Source organism: Choristoneura fumiferana, chromosome 5 (genome assembly GCF_025370935.1).
Source record: "Choristoneura fumiferana chromosome 5, NRCan_CFum_1, whole genome shotgun sequence".
Lineage (NCBI taxonomy): Eukaryota > Metazoa > Arthropoda > Insecta > Lepidoptera > Tortricidae > Choristoneura > Choristoneura fumiferana.
Window position 1 is genome coordinate 7,449,607 of NC_133476.1, and position 17,053 is coordinate 7,466,659.

At 36.6% G+C, this 17,053-nt stretch overlaps 2 protein-coding genes across 2 annotated transcripts; one reads left to right on the forward strand and one right to left on the reverse strand.

The window, feature by feature from the left end:
- The first annotated feature begins 376 nt into the window (after nt 1–376).
- On the forward strand, nt 377–7,579 carry LOC141428033 (uncharacterized). Its single transcript, XM_074087723.1, has 22 exons — nt 377–628; nt 709–790; nt 859–1,039; nt 1,152–1,258; nt 1,349–1,481; nt 1,552–1,715; nt 1,809–1,976; nt 2,089–2,155; nt 2,492–2,662; nt 2,735–2,923; nt 3,011–3,087; nt 3,842–4,112; nt 5,121–5,360; nt 5,447–5,620; nt 5,715–5,858; nt 5,951–6,066; nt 6,143–6,262; nt 6,589–6,721; nt 6,791–6,928; nt 7,001–7,122; nt 7,210–7,332; nt 7,452–7,579. The coding sequence occupies exons 1-22, from the start codon at nt 463–465 to the stop codon at nt 7,549–7,551; spliced, it is 3,186 nt and encodes a 1,061-aa protein (XP_073943824.1). The 5' UTR covers nt 377–462; the 3' UTR covers nt 7,552–7,579.
- A 31-nt stretch (nt 7,580–7,610) lies between these two features.
- On the reverse strand, nt 7,611–16,908 carry LOC141428034 (uncharacterized protein YdcI). Its single transcript, XM_074087724.1, has 12 exons — nt 16,412–16,908; nt 15,832–15,985; nt 14,392–14,618; nt 14,028–14,270; nt 12,141–12,375; nt 11,911–12,032; nt 11,680–11,827; nt 11,510–11,593; nt 11,269–11,411; nt 10,950–11,162; nt 10,107–10,363; nt 7,611–8,001 (listed from the first exon to the last, which is right to left on the reverse strand). The coding sequence occupies exons 1-12, from the start codon at nt 16,774–16,776 to the stop codon at nt 7,814–7,816; spliced, it is 2,379 nt and encodes a 792-aa protein (XP_073943825.1). The 5' UTR covers nt 16,777–16,908; the 3' UTR covers nt 7,611–7,813.
- Nucleotides 16,909–17,053: the final 145 nt, after the last annotated feature.

Genomic DNA, 17,053 nt, shown 5'->3' on the forward strand with positions numbered 1-17,053 from the left:
AACCCACGACCCTCTGCTTGAGAGGCGATAGGTCAAACCACTAGGCCACCACGGCTTCCCGGCGGTGACATTATTGGCACATAAAATGTTCTAAGTATCTCAGCCCTGTAGCTGTGCCTATAGTTAGGCAACGTTTCTACATATCCTCCTGGTGTTGCAAGTTTACACGGGTGGTGGTGCTTGTCAGTCTTGTCACTTAACTACTGCACCCAAATTTTTTAAAACATTAAAAATATATAAATAAAACAAAACGGAGACGTCCTAATAAGTAGGTTACGTACATAATTTATTACATCTCAATATAAATTTAATGGTTAATTTAAATTTAATGGTTAACTTTTTCAGGACCCACTTTTTCTTAACGTGCTAGCGACGGTACTGTTGCCCGGTAACCCCCTGTTCAACATTACTGACCACGTTTTTGAAAAGAACTGGAAACTTAAAAATCGCTGCTCACATTTAATGGAGAATAGTTTAAACCGCCTGAGCTACATACCGTCAGCCTCAGTATATGAAAGATATCTAGACTTTGGCGAAGGAAGTGTTTTTGATGTCACCAGAAATATATCGCAGACTATATGCGTCACCAATCATGAGCAAGAAGAAGGCTATATACAATGGATTCCAGGTGAATACATTTTTAAACTGTTAACTGTGCTCCCGGTATCTCGGAAAATATTAATTACTTATGTATGTGTAACTTTTCAGATCCTGAAAATATATTTCTAGTTGATCCAATAGCTTCAGTAATTCCACCAAATGATTCAAGATTGTTTACTATCAGATTTAGGCAAGTAATTGAAGAATACCTACTTAATTTTTATAGGTACCTTCGTATTCTAATATTTTCTAATTTAGGCCTAAGTTGAATGAAGAGATATACGGCTATCTAATGTGCGGAGACTATCAATTTAAGAGGTACGACGATGACAACACTGACCAAGTGAAAATAAAACATACTTGGTTTCGTATACCTTGTATCGGCAACACATGGTCTCCCTGCACCGAGTGGATCACAGAATGGGACTGTCCTACTGAAGTAATTACTTTTATAGTATTGCACCTTTTTTCCGTGGTGTGGATATAGGTACTTAGTTCCTATTTTAAATTTAAGCCGCTAATAAAATTAAATATCAATGTTTAACTTGTAGGTGGTAATGCCACCAACTGTTCCTGCTAGGACCACTTTTGCCAACTTTATGTTATCAAACAAATTAGAAACTACGATGTATTTTAAATTTGAAGCTCCTGATGGGACGTAAGTTTCTGCTACACATGAACAATAATAAAATAATTCTTAGCTGCATAGTACCGTTAATCACATAGTTGATTGATTTTATGAAAACAGCAATTTTGTTGTAATGCCTATGTGCGGGACCGTACAAGGCCGTGGATGGCAGATTATTACGGTAGCTCTAGAGCCGAAAACTTTTGGAGACTATTTCGAAACCTGGAATTTGATGATAAACAAAGTTCACAAGGTAATGTATCGTTAAAATAATTATTTAAGATCTTCAAGAACTTTTATCAGTACAGGGAAATCTCTTCTAGGCTCACATCTGTTTTTCTGGTAATGCTGAAATTAGTCAAGTGGAGGTGATGTCTCATGGGTACAACCCAGCGACTCATGCGGTCTACGAATTCCCACCTACCATCACTGGCTGCACTAACTATTGTACGGCGTACTTGCACAATCTAACTAGGATGGAGATACAGTTCGTATCATTTTAATATTATTGGCATGAACTGCTTTCAACAATTACATCAATAAATGTGTCACAATCTAATAAATAGGTAATTATCTTCAGCATCAGAATTTTAAACTCGGTCTCGTGGTTTGGAGCTGATAAAGGTGGTTCTATAGTTCTTCCACCAAGACAGATTGGCTGTTATCATTGGTGGTTCTTTCCCAAAGAACCCAATATAGTTTATGAGACGACCATGACGTGCTCATGCATTGTCCTTATTAATGGCAGGTATGGTACCGTTTTTTTTTTTACATTTTGAGTCTTTGTGAAGATTTATCAAAGTACGGCTATTGATATTACTATCTTCAAGTATGATCGAGTAGGTCTGTGCTCTTTACAGACCAGTTGGAGAGCCAACAGAATTGTTTATACAAGTCACTGGATTTTCTGAACTTCCTGATTTAAGAGTAAGACTAATGCTTAATTTTCATTATCACCGTCATCGATTTATTAGGAATATACTGCTAGACTAAGCCTTACCCCAAACGCCATTTTATCCTGGTTTCGGGCTGTCGCATTCAGTTTCTGCCAGCTTTGGCAAATCGTCACTCTGCCTATTTGGATGGCGTCGTACTCTTCACTGAAGCGCTCGGTTACATCATCATCAACAGCCATTTTACCCCTTCGTCAGACCATTGCCATTACAGTAATCCTGTGCGCTATGTAGATGATTTTTTATAACATGATACAGACGATCGTTAACGATCTTTAGTCTGAATTAATTTAAAATTTATCTTTTCTAGGTCTTACCACGACTAAATAACCTTCATGATATTGTGGTAAGAGAGAGCGCGTCACAATCTGTAACTCTTTACAACTATGGTTCTTGCTTCTTTACATCAAAGCTCTATCACGAAATTAATGGACTTGAAGACGATTGGAGCGGAGATAGGTTTGAATTGGACTCTCCAGTTGTGCGTATCAATCTTTAAAAAATATGATGTGTTAGTAACAGATAGTAAATTGTAAATTTTGGTTTAAAATAGAACAGCCTTAAACCATCTAATCATTGCGAAGTGAAACTGACAGTCACACCAGACGGAGCAGGCCCGAGGCAGATAGATGTCAAATACACTGTGCTGTTTCGTAATGAATTTGATGAGATTGAAGAAATCCAGCCAATCACAAAGACTATATGTAAGATCTGGTACGATGGAATATATCCCAGCATCAAGGTACAGTGACTTGCTTATATGATTTAATTATTATTATAATTTTAAGATTTAGTTTTTATATAGGTACTTACCTAAGTCTATTTTCAGATTATGCGAACTATTTCTGTAAAATGTCCAGTAATATTGAGCAATCATTGCGTTTGGAATATTACTAATGTAGACGAGTAAGTGGTGACTTCTAAAAAGTTAAATTATTCTTTTCTCGTTTTTAGGGTTCCGGAGCCAAAATGGCAAAAACGGAAACCTTTTAGTTTCGCCATGTCTGTCTGTCTGTCTGTCCGTCCCGCGGCTTTGCTCAGGGACTATCAATGCTAGAAAGCTGTAATTTTATAATGACACGAATATATATGTAAACTGCCGACAAAATAGTACAATAAAAAAAAAAATACAAAAAAAAATTTTTTTAGGGTACCTCCCATGGACGTAAAGTGGGGGTGTTTTTTTTTCTCATCCAACCCTATAGTATGGGGTATCATTGGATAGGTGTTTTAAAACCATTAGGGGTTTGCAGACGATTTTTCGATTCAGTGATTTGTTTAAGTGAATTATTCAACTGTTAAAGTGCAAATTTTTATTAAAATCGAGCGTCCCCCCCCCCTCTAAAATCTAAACTGGTGGGTGGAAAAAAAATTAAAAATTCAGTATAGTAGTAAGTATATCAAACTTACAAGGAAAACTATAACGGCTAAGTTTGCTTGAGAATTATTAGTAGTAGTAAATAGCAGCCTAAGGTATAAAATATACCTAAACTTTGAAGATTCCGTATAAAATACGAAATCCTTAGAGAAATATTACTTAATTTTTTCGTAATGGCTACGGAACCCTATTTAGGGCGTGTCCGACACGCTCTTGGCCGGTTTTTTCATTGATTGTTTTCTTTTCTACATACCTATCTCTAACGGTTATTTCGCCATGCAGGTTTAATAAAGCTCTAATGGACTGCCGGCCGAATAAACCGTTGGACGTTCATCTATATGGTCCCGATCTTTGCGTGCGCAACGGTCATGTAGAGCTAATATTCGTCATGGGCTGTGTTTATCGCGTGCCCGTCACTTGGAGTCTGCGCAGGGTGAAAATATGCGATTGCGAAATGGTCGAGGTCAAAGTCGGAACATCATTGTACGAATGGAGGCATACATGCATACACAGACCTCTCATCGAACTATTCCCGGTCAATGGCATTGTTTCGGTAAGGTTTCTCCTTTTCTATCGACTGGCCAATTTAAGAGCGTTTATACCTGCTGAGCTGGCAACGTTGCATTTTTGTTAGTTTTTCTCGATTATTCCATAAAAATTGAATGAAAATTAATAAATGTTGCCTGATAGAACACTTCTTAATATATAAGTTAATGTGTCTACTCCAATAATTATTCGTCATAGACTTTTATTTTCTTTAAAAACCGGTCTTAAACATTCTCGAATAATTATTGGAGTAGACACATTAACTTATATATAAAGAAGTATTCTATCAGAAAACATTTTTCATTTTCATTCAATTTTTATGAAATAATCGAGAAAAACTAACAAAAATGCAACGTTGCCAGCTCAGTAGATATAAACGCTCTTAACGACCAATAAAATTATCTTACTAATATTATAAACGCGAAAGTTTGTGTGGATGGATGTTTGTTTGGATGTATTTCGTTACTCTTTCACGCAAAAAACTACTGAACGGATTTGAATGAAATTTGACACACAGGTAATATATACCCTGGATTAAACATATAGGCTACTTTTTATCCCGATATGCCCACGGGATAGGGATAAAATCTCGAAATAATAAATGTTGGGTTTAGAATCATGAAATTTGGTATGAAGGTAGCTGGACATCTAAAATAACATATAGGCTACTTTTTATCCCGATATTCCCACGGGATAGGGATAAAATCTCGAAATAACAACCAATGGGCTTTGAGTCATGAAATTTGGGATGTAGGTAGCTGGACATCTGGAAATAACACATAAGCTAATTTTTATCCCGATATCCCCAATAGGGATAAAATCTTGAAATTTCAACAGCTTGGTTTAGAGTATTGAAATTTTGGATAGTTGTTCTTGACACAACCTCAATGAAGGCCACGACCTAATTTTGGGAATTCCCAGAGGAATTTTGTAAAATCCCGGAATCCTAGATCAAATAGTTTAGGCGTGCGAAGCCGCGGGTACTCTTAAGTACTCTATAATTAATAAATTCCAGCCCGAAAATCCAGATCTTCTCCATCTACGCTTCAATTATTCTTACGAAGGTCTCAACACTTTATGTTACGGGTTAACGCTGCCAAACCAAAGGTCGTTGTTCTTGTACATCCACATGTACGCACATCTTAATTCAAAAGGGATATTAACATCTTTAAGGCGGCATAAAGAGTCTTCGGATTACTTGGCAGTGTTGGATTGTGGCAAAGTGCCTATAAACAATTTGGATCCTGTTATACGAGTGAGTTTACAGATGTACCTATTTAATTTGTTTTATAACAACGAACGTAACAAGAAAACAGTAGGTATCAATAAAAAATATTCCAGATCGTCTGGCTCTACAATCCGACAGATGTGTTTACAACATGGCGTCTTTTACGAGGAAACATGATAACTCCAGACGCAGTTATTAGATGCCTATTATATTTCGCCGAAGTCCCACCACTAGGCAAATTGGCGATACCATTTGCTTTCATGCCTACAGAAATGATTGACTATGAGGTAAGAAATTAATGGCAAATATTTTAAAAAGACGGGGGGGGGGGCACGGACTATCTACACGTTTGATTTGTCAACTAACTTTCGATAATTCCAGGTCATTTTCTTATGCTCTTTTGGATACGACACGGTAAAAATAATGGTAAGAGGGCAAGGTGGTTTACCAAACTGTGTAGAAACGAGACTTGATGTGCCATTCTTTGTAGACAAAGTGATAAGATCAGCGTACAGGAGGGAAGTTGTAAGTAGCTAAACCATTTTAGATTGAATTAAGTAGGTACCTACTATGAATAATGCTTGGAGTTGATATATATTTACAAGATTTTGTTAAAGGTATTTTTATCTGTGGAACACTATACTATCCCAATAATGCCCACCCACTCACTGTCTCGAGATGCGATAGCAATCTGTAACGACACCGATCATGTCATGCGATTTATATGGCTACCGTAAGTTCAAACGCAATTTATAAAATTATAGAAAGGTACTTAACATTTTTTAAACAAATTAATAATCTTGTTTCAGTGAAAGAATTGCTAACATTGTTAATGTAGTGATGACTCCATGCTGGGGAGTGATCCAGCCTAAATGTTCGGAGTGGATCACTATGACTGTTTATACATTACAAGAGCCTGCAACTTTCACGTAAGGGCCTTATCACACTATCGATTTTCGGGCGAATTTATAGCGAAGGCGAGCGCACAGCGAGTTAGCTGCGTTTGCGTATAGCGCCGAAGACGCCCTATTATTATTGTTCGAGTCTACAATATGGCGTGTTTGGCGCTATACGCAGCTAACTCGCTGCGCGCTCGCAGCGACATCATTGCGCGCTCGCGGCGATATCGTTGCGCGCTCGCCTCGCTTTCCACTCGCCCGCAAATCGGTAGTGTGATAAGGCCCTAAGATTAAAATGTTATAGGCCTGAAAGTCTACCAAAATATTTACTTATGATTTTTTTTACTTTATTACAGCACAACAGTTGCATGTGAACTATTGGATTTAACAGAGCGAAGGCGTTACCAACGAAATGAACTTCTCCGGCGAAACAAGATAGAAAAGTGTCACCAAGAATTTATAATAACTGAAGAAGGATTTTTCCACCCCGTAAGTTGAAATTTGAAAAGCTTGCGACTTGAAATTCTTTGTGATCTTATCACTAGATATTATTTACAGGGTATTAATGATTCACCCCCGTACGTAGAGGATATTAAGAAACCGCAACCATTTTACTTGTCACTGACCGTGTCTATATCGTCCAAAGGACAACGAGATGGATACCCCCGAATGCTTTTGAAACAGATGTGGGAACAGGTAACTCCAACTTTACTTAGTGCTAGTTAACCATAGTGATACGCTACATAAAAACTTCAATACTCTTTTAAGACACCCCCCTACGATTTGTTATCATCGGACCTACAAGATCACAGCGGCGGCGGGGATAAAAACTCTGCAGGCAATAACATGACAATGTCCGATATTATAAGAATTATAGACGGAATACTGTGGTGAGAATTCATTACTATGTACTTAAATTGACATATTCGAACGATATCGACTTTATAAAGTAAATAAAACATTACTTGTTAATTTAGGGATGCTCTGCATAGCAAAATGTTTAAGTACCAAATTGAATACTACTCCAAAGAGGAAATACCAACATATTCACAACTGCTTAAAGTACTCGACATGGACCCAAAGCCAAAATTGAGCAGGCGGTAAGTAGTGCAGGTTTTGAATCGTTGATATATCTTATATCGATGGCTTTATTCAGCTTCAACTTTATGTATTCCTTGTAAATCTCATACAGTTTTACAAGTGTTGTATTTTCCTTCAGAGTAACGTCCGGGATATGCGATGCTATCGTTAACAAAGCAGTCTTTCATGTTCATAATCTCAACCCTAAACACGAAATATCTATCTTCGAAGCAGAGTAAACGTTAAAACTTTTACAATTTCATTGTTATTTTGTTGCTTATAATTATAATAAAGTTCGGTAACTTACAACATGCCTGATTTATTTATCAACATATATCTTATCTTACATACATAGTCAATATTATCACAATCATTCACAGTCAGATAGAAAAAAAAAAAACAGATAAGTAGGTACCTTAAGTATGATCATCTTTTCACACATGCTGAATGTCTGCCAGCTAGTTTTGGATTATAAATAATGTCAATTATATTCAAGATACATTAGTCTAGAATTCGCTCAAGTCTAAGTTGTATCTTTTTCGGTTTTGTAGACGGTATAACAGTGACCGACACCCGATCGCCCAGTTTCGGAGTTTGATTGCCGCCTAAATTGCTCTTGTGTATCAAACCGTTCTCACCAACACCACAGTCGACGAAGCATCCAAATGGAACCACGTTGCGGACAACTCCTAAAAAAATATCATTTTATTAAAAATATTTCCGTTATCACCAGTGATCGGATAATCGGATGCATATTTACCTACCTAAAGTTTGTTTTTAGCTATAAAAGCATGGAAATAGCTTCTTAAAATAATTTATTTGGAGAAAAAAATCCTGGCACGGGATCCCGAACTATGTATGCATATATTTAATTTGCGTTAATATTGGATCCCTGATACAAATAGGTGTGTATGTGTGTATTAATTATTATTATTATTATATTTAGCCTATAACTGTGTGTATTAATATAAAGTAAATATTTTTTTCAGAAACTATATTTCGTTGTACCTACTTTTAACATTAGTTACGTAGATCTCAAAAATGCATTAGTTTCTATAGTCGAAAAACTGAATTTCGCAATCCCGGAATCGCGGGATTTTTACGATAGCAAAGTGCTTTCCATATTAGCCAATACCTGAACTTTAGGTAAGTATGTTTTAATGTTTATTTGGGCACAAACGGTACAATTGAACTTAGATCTTACATTAACCAATAAAGATGCCACCGTTAGATAATACATAAAAATGAAAATGGTTAAATATGCATCCGATTATTCGATCACTGGTTATCATATAAGGTAGCCATTTAAATAAGTTTATGGTAAAAAAATAATTTTTAACCTTTTCGCCGACACGTCAAATACAAAACACATCACCCATACGCCAGACTTCTATAGTGCTAAAATTGAACCTTAGCACAAATGAACGAAGGTTGCTTTTGCATTGAAGTAATGGAAGTATACAGGGTGTAACATTTATATCGGTCAGTATGGGAAAGTCTGAAACTATAAGACATACGAAGATCTGTTCTTAGGAACCATGTCATCGATTTTAATAAGAAGAAAAACTGCATTCATACATTTGCAAAAAAAAATTTTTACTCAGTTCAGGAATCGAACCCGGTCGTTTTGAAAAATAAAACATACTTTATTTCTATTTCGATATGGGTAGTGAAGGTCATAAGCAATATATGTTACTTTGAAACACGATATCTAGAATGAATAAAGTTTTATTTGCAAAACATCCGGGTTCGGTTCGAGCTTAGTACAAGTTTCAAGTTTTTGAAAATGTATGGTTGCAGTTTTTCTTGTTATGAAAATCAATGACATGGTTCCTAAGAACGGATCTTCTTATGTATTATAGTTTTAGACTTTCCTATACTGACCGATATGAATGTTACACCCTGTATATAGGTCGTCGGCGTGGAACCTGCGGTGCGTATATATGAGTTGTTGGCGTCGAAAGGTTAATAAAAGCTTTTTTTGCTGGATCCTGGCCGGACTACCAGGATGTTATTACCATATTATTGTATTGTCACGCAAATTACATAAGTATGCCAAATTTCAAGGCAATCCGACCACTTAACTTAATTTAACTATATGAGAACTAAACAGACGACCTTGCGAGTCCGTTTAACTAATACGAAGCCAGAGCCGAGTCTAATATAAAGCTTTTCTCAAAAATGGTGAAGGAAAAAACGAAATTAGAATAAACCTTTTCTCAACAAAATATATTATGACATTTAATTTTATTCCAATCAAATTTTTCATGCTTTCCGGCCTTTTTTCATTAAAAAAACAGCCCGGTGTATTTTTCCACCGAAAACACCACAAGCTGTTTCAGATCCAATAAAAAAGTCTGGAGTTCCAACAAAATAACTGATAGCAGTGCCAACATCTCCATGGCCTTTTTCACTTTTTAAAAAGTTTGAGACTCGACAATAATAGCTAGCGCGCCTGCAATCTTTTTAACTTTTTAATTTCTCACTGACCAAAAACTTAGCCTTCTGATATTATGTCAGGAATAATGTAGACTTTTACGGAAATTTTTGAGAAACAGCTTTTAAAATAGGCCATTGTCATTCGTCTGTGCACCAGTCTAATTACCGTGTCGCATTGTTATCCGTTAATAGTGACGTGGCAGTAATACAGAGTGAGAGAGAGATATGAGCATGACCGCCATTCCTCTTTCGAATCAAACAGTCTAATTACAGCGTTGCGAAAAAACAGCGACACGGTAATTGAACTTGTGCACAGAGGAACAAGAATAACAGGAATTATTTGCTACAAAATTACCTGTAAGACTTAATCCTTCTCTTATTTGATCTGTGGCTTGAACTGCCATTGAATAGACTGGTTTGCAAAATACTATAATGTGGTCTTCGTTTGTTTTCTGCTTGAATGCATTTATGATAAGGTCCAGAGTGCTCATATCGGTATTTAGTTCTTTGCTTACAGCTGCAATGTCAATCGATGATATATTTCTATCAACAACTTGAGGGAAATGCGACTGAGTAAGCTCTTTGATGTTGACACCAATTTTCTTGGCAAACCTGGAATCGTAAAACATGAGATTTCAAAAGTAATTGGTACCTATTCATAGGTAGAGTCATTCCATTCACGATGACGTGTGCCGTGGCTCTTGTTACAGTGTCATTAATGTCTAATTTTGACAAAATAACGCGTCTTCGTGGATGGCACCAGGTATATTTGTTTTACACTGTCTTAAAATTAATCCAGCATATTCGACTAGACTAGACGTTTGAGCAAGTTTGACTGACCGCATCTGTACCTCTGAACCGCGTGCGTGCGTGTTGGTTACTACTTCACTCTAAAACGGCTGAACTGATTTGTATAAATTTGGCATGTAAATAGTTGGACGTCTAGAACATCACACAGGGTACTTCTTATTCCGATGTTCTCACCCACGTAAAATCCTAAAATCTTAACCGCAAAATTTAGAGATATTAAATTCGCAAGGGAGTTCACTGTTCGACTTACAACATGAATGAAGACCACAATGTAATTTTTAGAAATTCCTATGGGCATTTAGTAAAATTCCGGTATTTTAATTCAACTACGACATCTAATGGGTTACACATGCGAAGCCGCGGATTGTCTAGTAGTATTATAACATACAATTTAGCAATTCCATAACTTTCTGGATGGATAATTGTAGCGTCAAGTGGCTCACTTCCTCCTAAAACCTTGAGAAAACCGGCACATTGCTGAAATGTCACTTTGCCAATGCCTGTCACTTTAAGTATTTCAGCTCTTGCACTGAATCCGCCATTATCGTGACGATAACTTAAAATCTTTTTCGCTCTTCCTTCGTTTAGCCCCGATATTCGCCTGAAAAACAAACAGATATCATATATTACCAATATATATTAATATCAAATAAACACTCGAAAACACTCAAAATTACTCAACTTCAGTTAAGAAAACAATAATTTACCTCAGCAGAGCTACAGAAGCAGTATTGATATCAACACCAACTAAACTGACAATTTTTTCAACTGCACAATCTAATGCAGAGTCCAACATCTTTGGTGGAATATCGTGTTGGTAAAGTCCAACGCCTAGGTTTTTCGGGTCAACCTAATAAATAAATAAAAAAAAATAATTAAGTAATTAGGTATGCTAAATTCAAATTAACTTAGAGCCATTGAAAATGAGAGTCATTGACAACAACTTACTTTGATCAATTCTCCTAAAGGATCTAGTACTCTCCTGGCGATTGATAAAGCCGAAATTAGATTTGGGTCCATGTTTGGATGTTCCTGAAAAGTTAAGCAACATACTTACATAAATACATTGTTAGACAGTACAAAAGCTTATTTATTTTAAAAATATGTGTTTATCTTACCTTTTGAGCTTCTTTACTAATGGAATAAATAGACGCTCCTTGTTCTGGCACAATAATAACTGGTATATTTTGTGATATAGCCTGGAACTTTAGCCAGGATTCTGTTTCACGACAGGCTGTTCCATTACCTAAACCAATCAATTCTACTCTGAAATGATGATTCCATTAAACATATATCATATGGCATTAGTTAGTGTATCCTTGTTGCAAATTAAATGAGATAAAACATACTTATTTTTAGTTAGTAGATTTTTCAGCTGCATAGCTGCTGGGTCATTTGGTATATTACGACTCAGATTTGGATAAATAGTAACAGCATCCATCTTTTCACCATCAGAATCTATGACGCCTACCTAAGAAAATAGTAAAATTAAAAATGGTTGTTTGGCATATTAACATTGATGGCATTGTTTCAATTATAATTTACATAGCATAGATATATTCAGTCTCCATATATTCACCTTACAACCAGCTTTAAAACCAGGGTCTAAACCAGCTATTCTCCTATTTTTTATAGGTTCAGTTAACAAGTACTTTTCCAGATTGTTTGTAAAAGTTTTTACGGCCTCTTTCTGAGCTGCTGTTGTTAGATCAGCCCTAACTTTTCTAGAGAGCCACGGTTTGATAAGGCGATTGTATGCGTCGTCCAGGCCTTTGCGAACCCAGTGACTGCTTTTCCACAAAGACAAGCTAAACCTGTAAAATTAATCATACTTACATACTTTTTACTGATAGATTTTGCAAATAACATTTATTTTTATGTAAATTAAATATGAAGTTGAAGTTTTTTTTTTTTTTTCATGTCGTTTCAAGCCACTAGAGCCATAGAACATACAAAACAATACAATAATAATCTAAAGATACAATATAAAATAGGTTAGGTTTTGTAAAGGGAAAGGATGAGCAGATCCTTAATGTGCGCCAAATCGTTGAGAAGGCCCGAGAGTTCAACAAGCTGGCATGCATTTGCTTTGTCGATTTCTCGAAAGCGTTTGACACGGTGAAGTGGCCTGTACTTTGGGAGGCTCTAGTTTTGTCAGGGCTGTATCCACTTGTTTAACATCTACACAGAACTTATTATGAGAATAGCACTTGAAAAGTGGCCAGATGAAATCAGCATTGGAGGTCAGAGGATTTCAAACTTGCGATACGCATACGACACCACCCTGTTTGCAACTAGCATCGAGAGAATGGAAACTCTGCTAGGAGGGATGGATCAAGTTAGTCTTCATTTCGGTTTGAAGATAAATCGCAACAAGACTAAGATTATGATTGTTGCCAGAGCTAATAACAACTCGCCGGACGTTACTCATGTTGCAAGTTGTGAAGTTGTCCAATCATATATTTATTTGCGGGCCAGCAGGGCTACTACGAAACTCGAAGTTCGTATCGTACCGTCCTTCTCGCTCCCGTATTAAATAGTAGGTATAGGTGTCAGAGGGACCGCACGACACGAACTTCGAGTTTCGAGTTTCGTAGTAGCCCTGCAGTGCCGGATTTATATTTTGTAAGAGTGTATGCTACTTTATTTCCGCCGCCCCATCTCTGCTCTCCAACATACCTATTTTCTCGTCTTCTGAAATTTGCCGCCCCTAGGCCGCGGCCAATACGGCCTATTGACATATCCAGGACTGCTGGGGGCACTTATTTCAAACAACGATGGATGCGCCGATGAGATAAAACGGCGTATGGTTAGCACTAGGTCCGCCATGGACAGGTTGAGGAAAATACCTATGGAGAGACAGCATCACAAAAGCCACAAAAATGCGACTTGTTAGGGCACTTGTGTTTCCCATATTTCTTTACGGTGCAGAGACGTGGACGCTAAGAGAAAGCGAGAAAAAGAAAATAGACGCCTTGGAAATGTGGTGTTGGAGTTTATCAGGAACTCAACATCAAGGAACGTCTTTCTTCCATGCTACAGGGCCGTATTCTCTATTTCTGCGAACACGTCTCGTCGAGATGATACATCTGTCGAGCGACGGTGGTGCAGGGTAAGTTGAGGGCACAAGAGCTCGAGACAGATCGCCGTATGGGGACGGATAGTGTAGTGTGCCACATTACCACCCCGGATATGACGACCACGACCACTCTTAAGTGTTATGACTAAGAAGAGATAAAATATATATGTTGCTATTTTCACTTTGAAAAAACTAGCTGTAGGTATGGTCAAGGACTTTAATTAATGACCCACCATGGAACCTTTTCAGAGGAAAAGTCATTACAATTTTCCTTGTTAATGAATGCAATGTCACTCACTATGACATTTACTGTGAAATTGTTTCATGGTGGCTTCATGAATTGGAGTCCTCGACCATACTACATAAAACTCATGTTCATAGAGATACCTTTCCAACTTGTGATGAAACCAATCAGGAACTACTATTTTAACCGATAATATTTTTTCATCCTCTCCTCTGTTTAATGCCAGTGTTTGATGCGGCTTAACAAACTGCACAGGACACTTCCATTCAAAATACAACTGGTATGTGTCTGGATCAGATTTGCTATCAAACTTTTTGTTTTCATCTTTAGGTTTTGTAGAACTTTTTGTGCGGCTGCTTTGTAATGTAAATCTGGTTTCCTCTTTTCTGTAAGAGATATTATGTTTGCTATACTAAACTACAGGTGTTTTACATTTTTTATTTCAAACATTGCAAATATTGCAATACCCATGAATCATGTAGAACTCTTAACACAAAATTTACTCACAAGTCTCTCATATGTTCAAGTACTCTAGTATCCTTGTATATTATGTCAGCCACTATATGTGTTATGTGATTTTCAACTTTTTCCACAGAAGACAATTCTTCACTGTCACTACATAAAGTTGTTAAGTTGATATAGTCACCATTAAGCAGCTTAATGGCATATGGCTCTAAGCCAAGATTGCGTGCTTTCTCAGCTAGTGATAAGGAGTGGGTTTTTAAAGGTGCATACTGAAAATAAGTCAGTATATTAATATCATTTTGACCTATACTTGACCTGAAATGTATATTTCAGAATCAAATTATTATTATTATTATTTATATTTATAACAGTGGGAGCATTCTACACTTCCACTGAACATAGATAAGTTAGTGGTTAGTTTTGTAACTAAGGGACCCCCCCCCATACATCCCTGTATTATTATTATTCTTTTTGTGTAATTATTTCTTTCATTTTATGTATTGTAAGTATTTTATTTGTAATTATTTTATTTTGAAAAAATGAGTTCCTGCCAAGTTTCTTGCGGCACATTCTTCTTGGCAATGATGGTCTTTCCCAAAGTGCTGGAAGTTTAGAAAATGATGTGTAAAAGTGCCCATTGCAGCCTATTTACTAAATAAATGATTTTAATTTGAATTCATATGTCCCATGCCAGGACACAGGGTTCCTCTCAGAACGAGAGGGCGCCTCACGCGTCCTACACGGACCCAGTGCGGATTGGAAACTTTGCACCATCAATAATCTTCTCAGGCATGTGCAGGTTTTCTCACAAAATTTTCCTTTACTGTAGAGTTCATGGTTAATTTCTAATTTAATAAAGAAGTGTGGGCCCAGGTTCAAACCTGCAATCCTCTGCTACCATGACAAACCTCACAACACAACAAAATATAACATGAAAAAATAATTTAGAATTTCATAAAACAAAATCAGTAAATATATGGGCTTGTTCAATGGAGGGGTAAATGTAATTCTCAGTCATCCACTTTTAGAAGAAGCGACACAAATTTAAAGATTCATTGGATGGGCATTCAGACGTTTCAGTAGAAGGGAGAGTGTAATATCTGCCTGTAGTGTGGTGTATACATCTGAGGCTTCCCATGAGGCTGACATAGTCACATTTGGTGTGCTAGCCTCGTTAAAATATCAGAGGAAAAAAAAACAACAGTATGGTTTATAAATATCCACCCAACCATGTTGAGGTCCTAGTGCAATGTGATTTTTAGGGCCCTTTTTCATCTGTTGGAAGAGCATCAGCTCTTTTCAAGTTCAATCAAATCAACTGACAGCATGCATTAACAAACAGCAATAATATTGTTATAGAGGATATAAATTTTCCAGTAAAGTTTTCACTCTAGTAACATTTTTTAATTATTTTTATGTGTGGGGGGTTCCTAGGCAGTTATCTACTCTACCTGATGGTTAATCTGACATTGTATCACTTACCACTAAATCAACTTCTGATAAATTCCGAGCATCAAGCAGGCTTTTTTCAATATCTGGAGTCAGTTTCTTAGATTTTTTCAGGGTTTCTATCACAGACTTTATTTTTTTTTTCAGATTTGTAACATTTTGATAACTTTCATATAGTTCTTGAAGTCTGTAAATATTGTCAAAGAGGTAAAATTATATATATGTATATTTTCAAATTTTTAATTAGCATACAAATTCGTACATTTTTTTCTGATTCACAAGAAATTTGAAAACTCAACTGCTACAAAGTGGAAAAATAGCACCTGCCAGAAAGTATTCTTCCTGGTGTTGACAGATTGATCATTGTTTTCTCGTAACCATGTGTAGTACAATTTTTTAACTTAGCATACCTACAATTGTGTACATTTTCAAACAATCAATGTGTATGAATGAACAAACAGTACAATTGTGTTGCTGGCTTTAAGTTTATATAGAATTCTGTCATAATTTTACCTATGTTAACTGTTTCAACTGGAACAGCAAAAACTGGCATGCAGGCTTATATCAGATGATAAATTCCAATGTAATAGTTTTACTTATTTAAATATCATACCGATCAGGCATCATGTGATCCACGACAGTCTTTCGATACCTAGCGATAAACGGCAATGTGCATCCTTCATTAAGAAGCGAAATAAAGTTTTCAGCCAGCTGTCTAGGCACTCTTTCGATACGTGAAAGCATTTCTGCTTCGTCCCAAACATTATCACTGGTGTCATACCCAGCAGATTCAGTCTCTTCTTTTACTTTCCTTGCTCTGTTTGTGCCTTTTTTCGTTAGTTCCTTCTTTTCCACCACTTCCAGTTTTGTTTTAACATCTTTCTCAGTCTTCAGCTTTTTATTTAGCAATGGTTCTAATTTATCATCGACATCGTTCCTCGCTTTGCGTTTACGCGCCGTTGCAGCAGGTTTTTCCATTATTACTGGCTAGTCGGTGAATTTTCTAACCGAAAGTACTTAAACAAACAAAAACAAATAGCCGGCTAGCTGTCGTCGTAATCGTATCGTAACGTATGGTCTGTTTTTTAATCCGAGATACTAAAATGAATGAAATGACGTTTCATACCTGTGGTTACCTTATATGCAAAGTGAAGATCTCTACTTATATTAACTATGCAATTCTAAAATGACAGTCTGAAATGTCAAAAGTAAAAATAATGTGGCCAGCATAAAAGGAACAGTGCTGCTCCATGAT

Coding starts and splice junctions, on each gene's coding strand:
- LOC141428033 (XM_074087723.1), top strand. CDS start 463: ATGGAGAATAGTTTAAACCGCCTGAGCTACATACCGTCAGCCTCAGTA. Junction 1,259..1,348: donor TTTGAAGCTCCTGATGGGAC/GTAAGTTTCTGC, acceptor TTATGAAAACAG/CAATTTTGTTGTAATGCCTA. Junction 1,977..2,088: donor ATTGTCCTTATTAATGGCAG/GTATGGTACCGT, acceptor TGCTCTTTACAG/ACCAGTTGGAGAGCCAACAG.
- LOC141428034 (XM_074087724.1), bottom strand. CDS start 16,776: ATGGAAAAACCTGCTGCAACGGCGCGTAAACGCAAAGCGAGGAACGAT. Junction 15,986..16,411: donor GATCACATGATGCCTGATCG/GTATGATATTTA, acceptor CAATATTTACAG/ACTTCAAGAACTATATGAAA. Junction 11,828..11,910: donor AATCTACTAACTAAAAATAA/GTATGTTTTATC, acceptor TCATCATTTCAG/AGTAGAATTGATTGGTTTAG.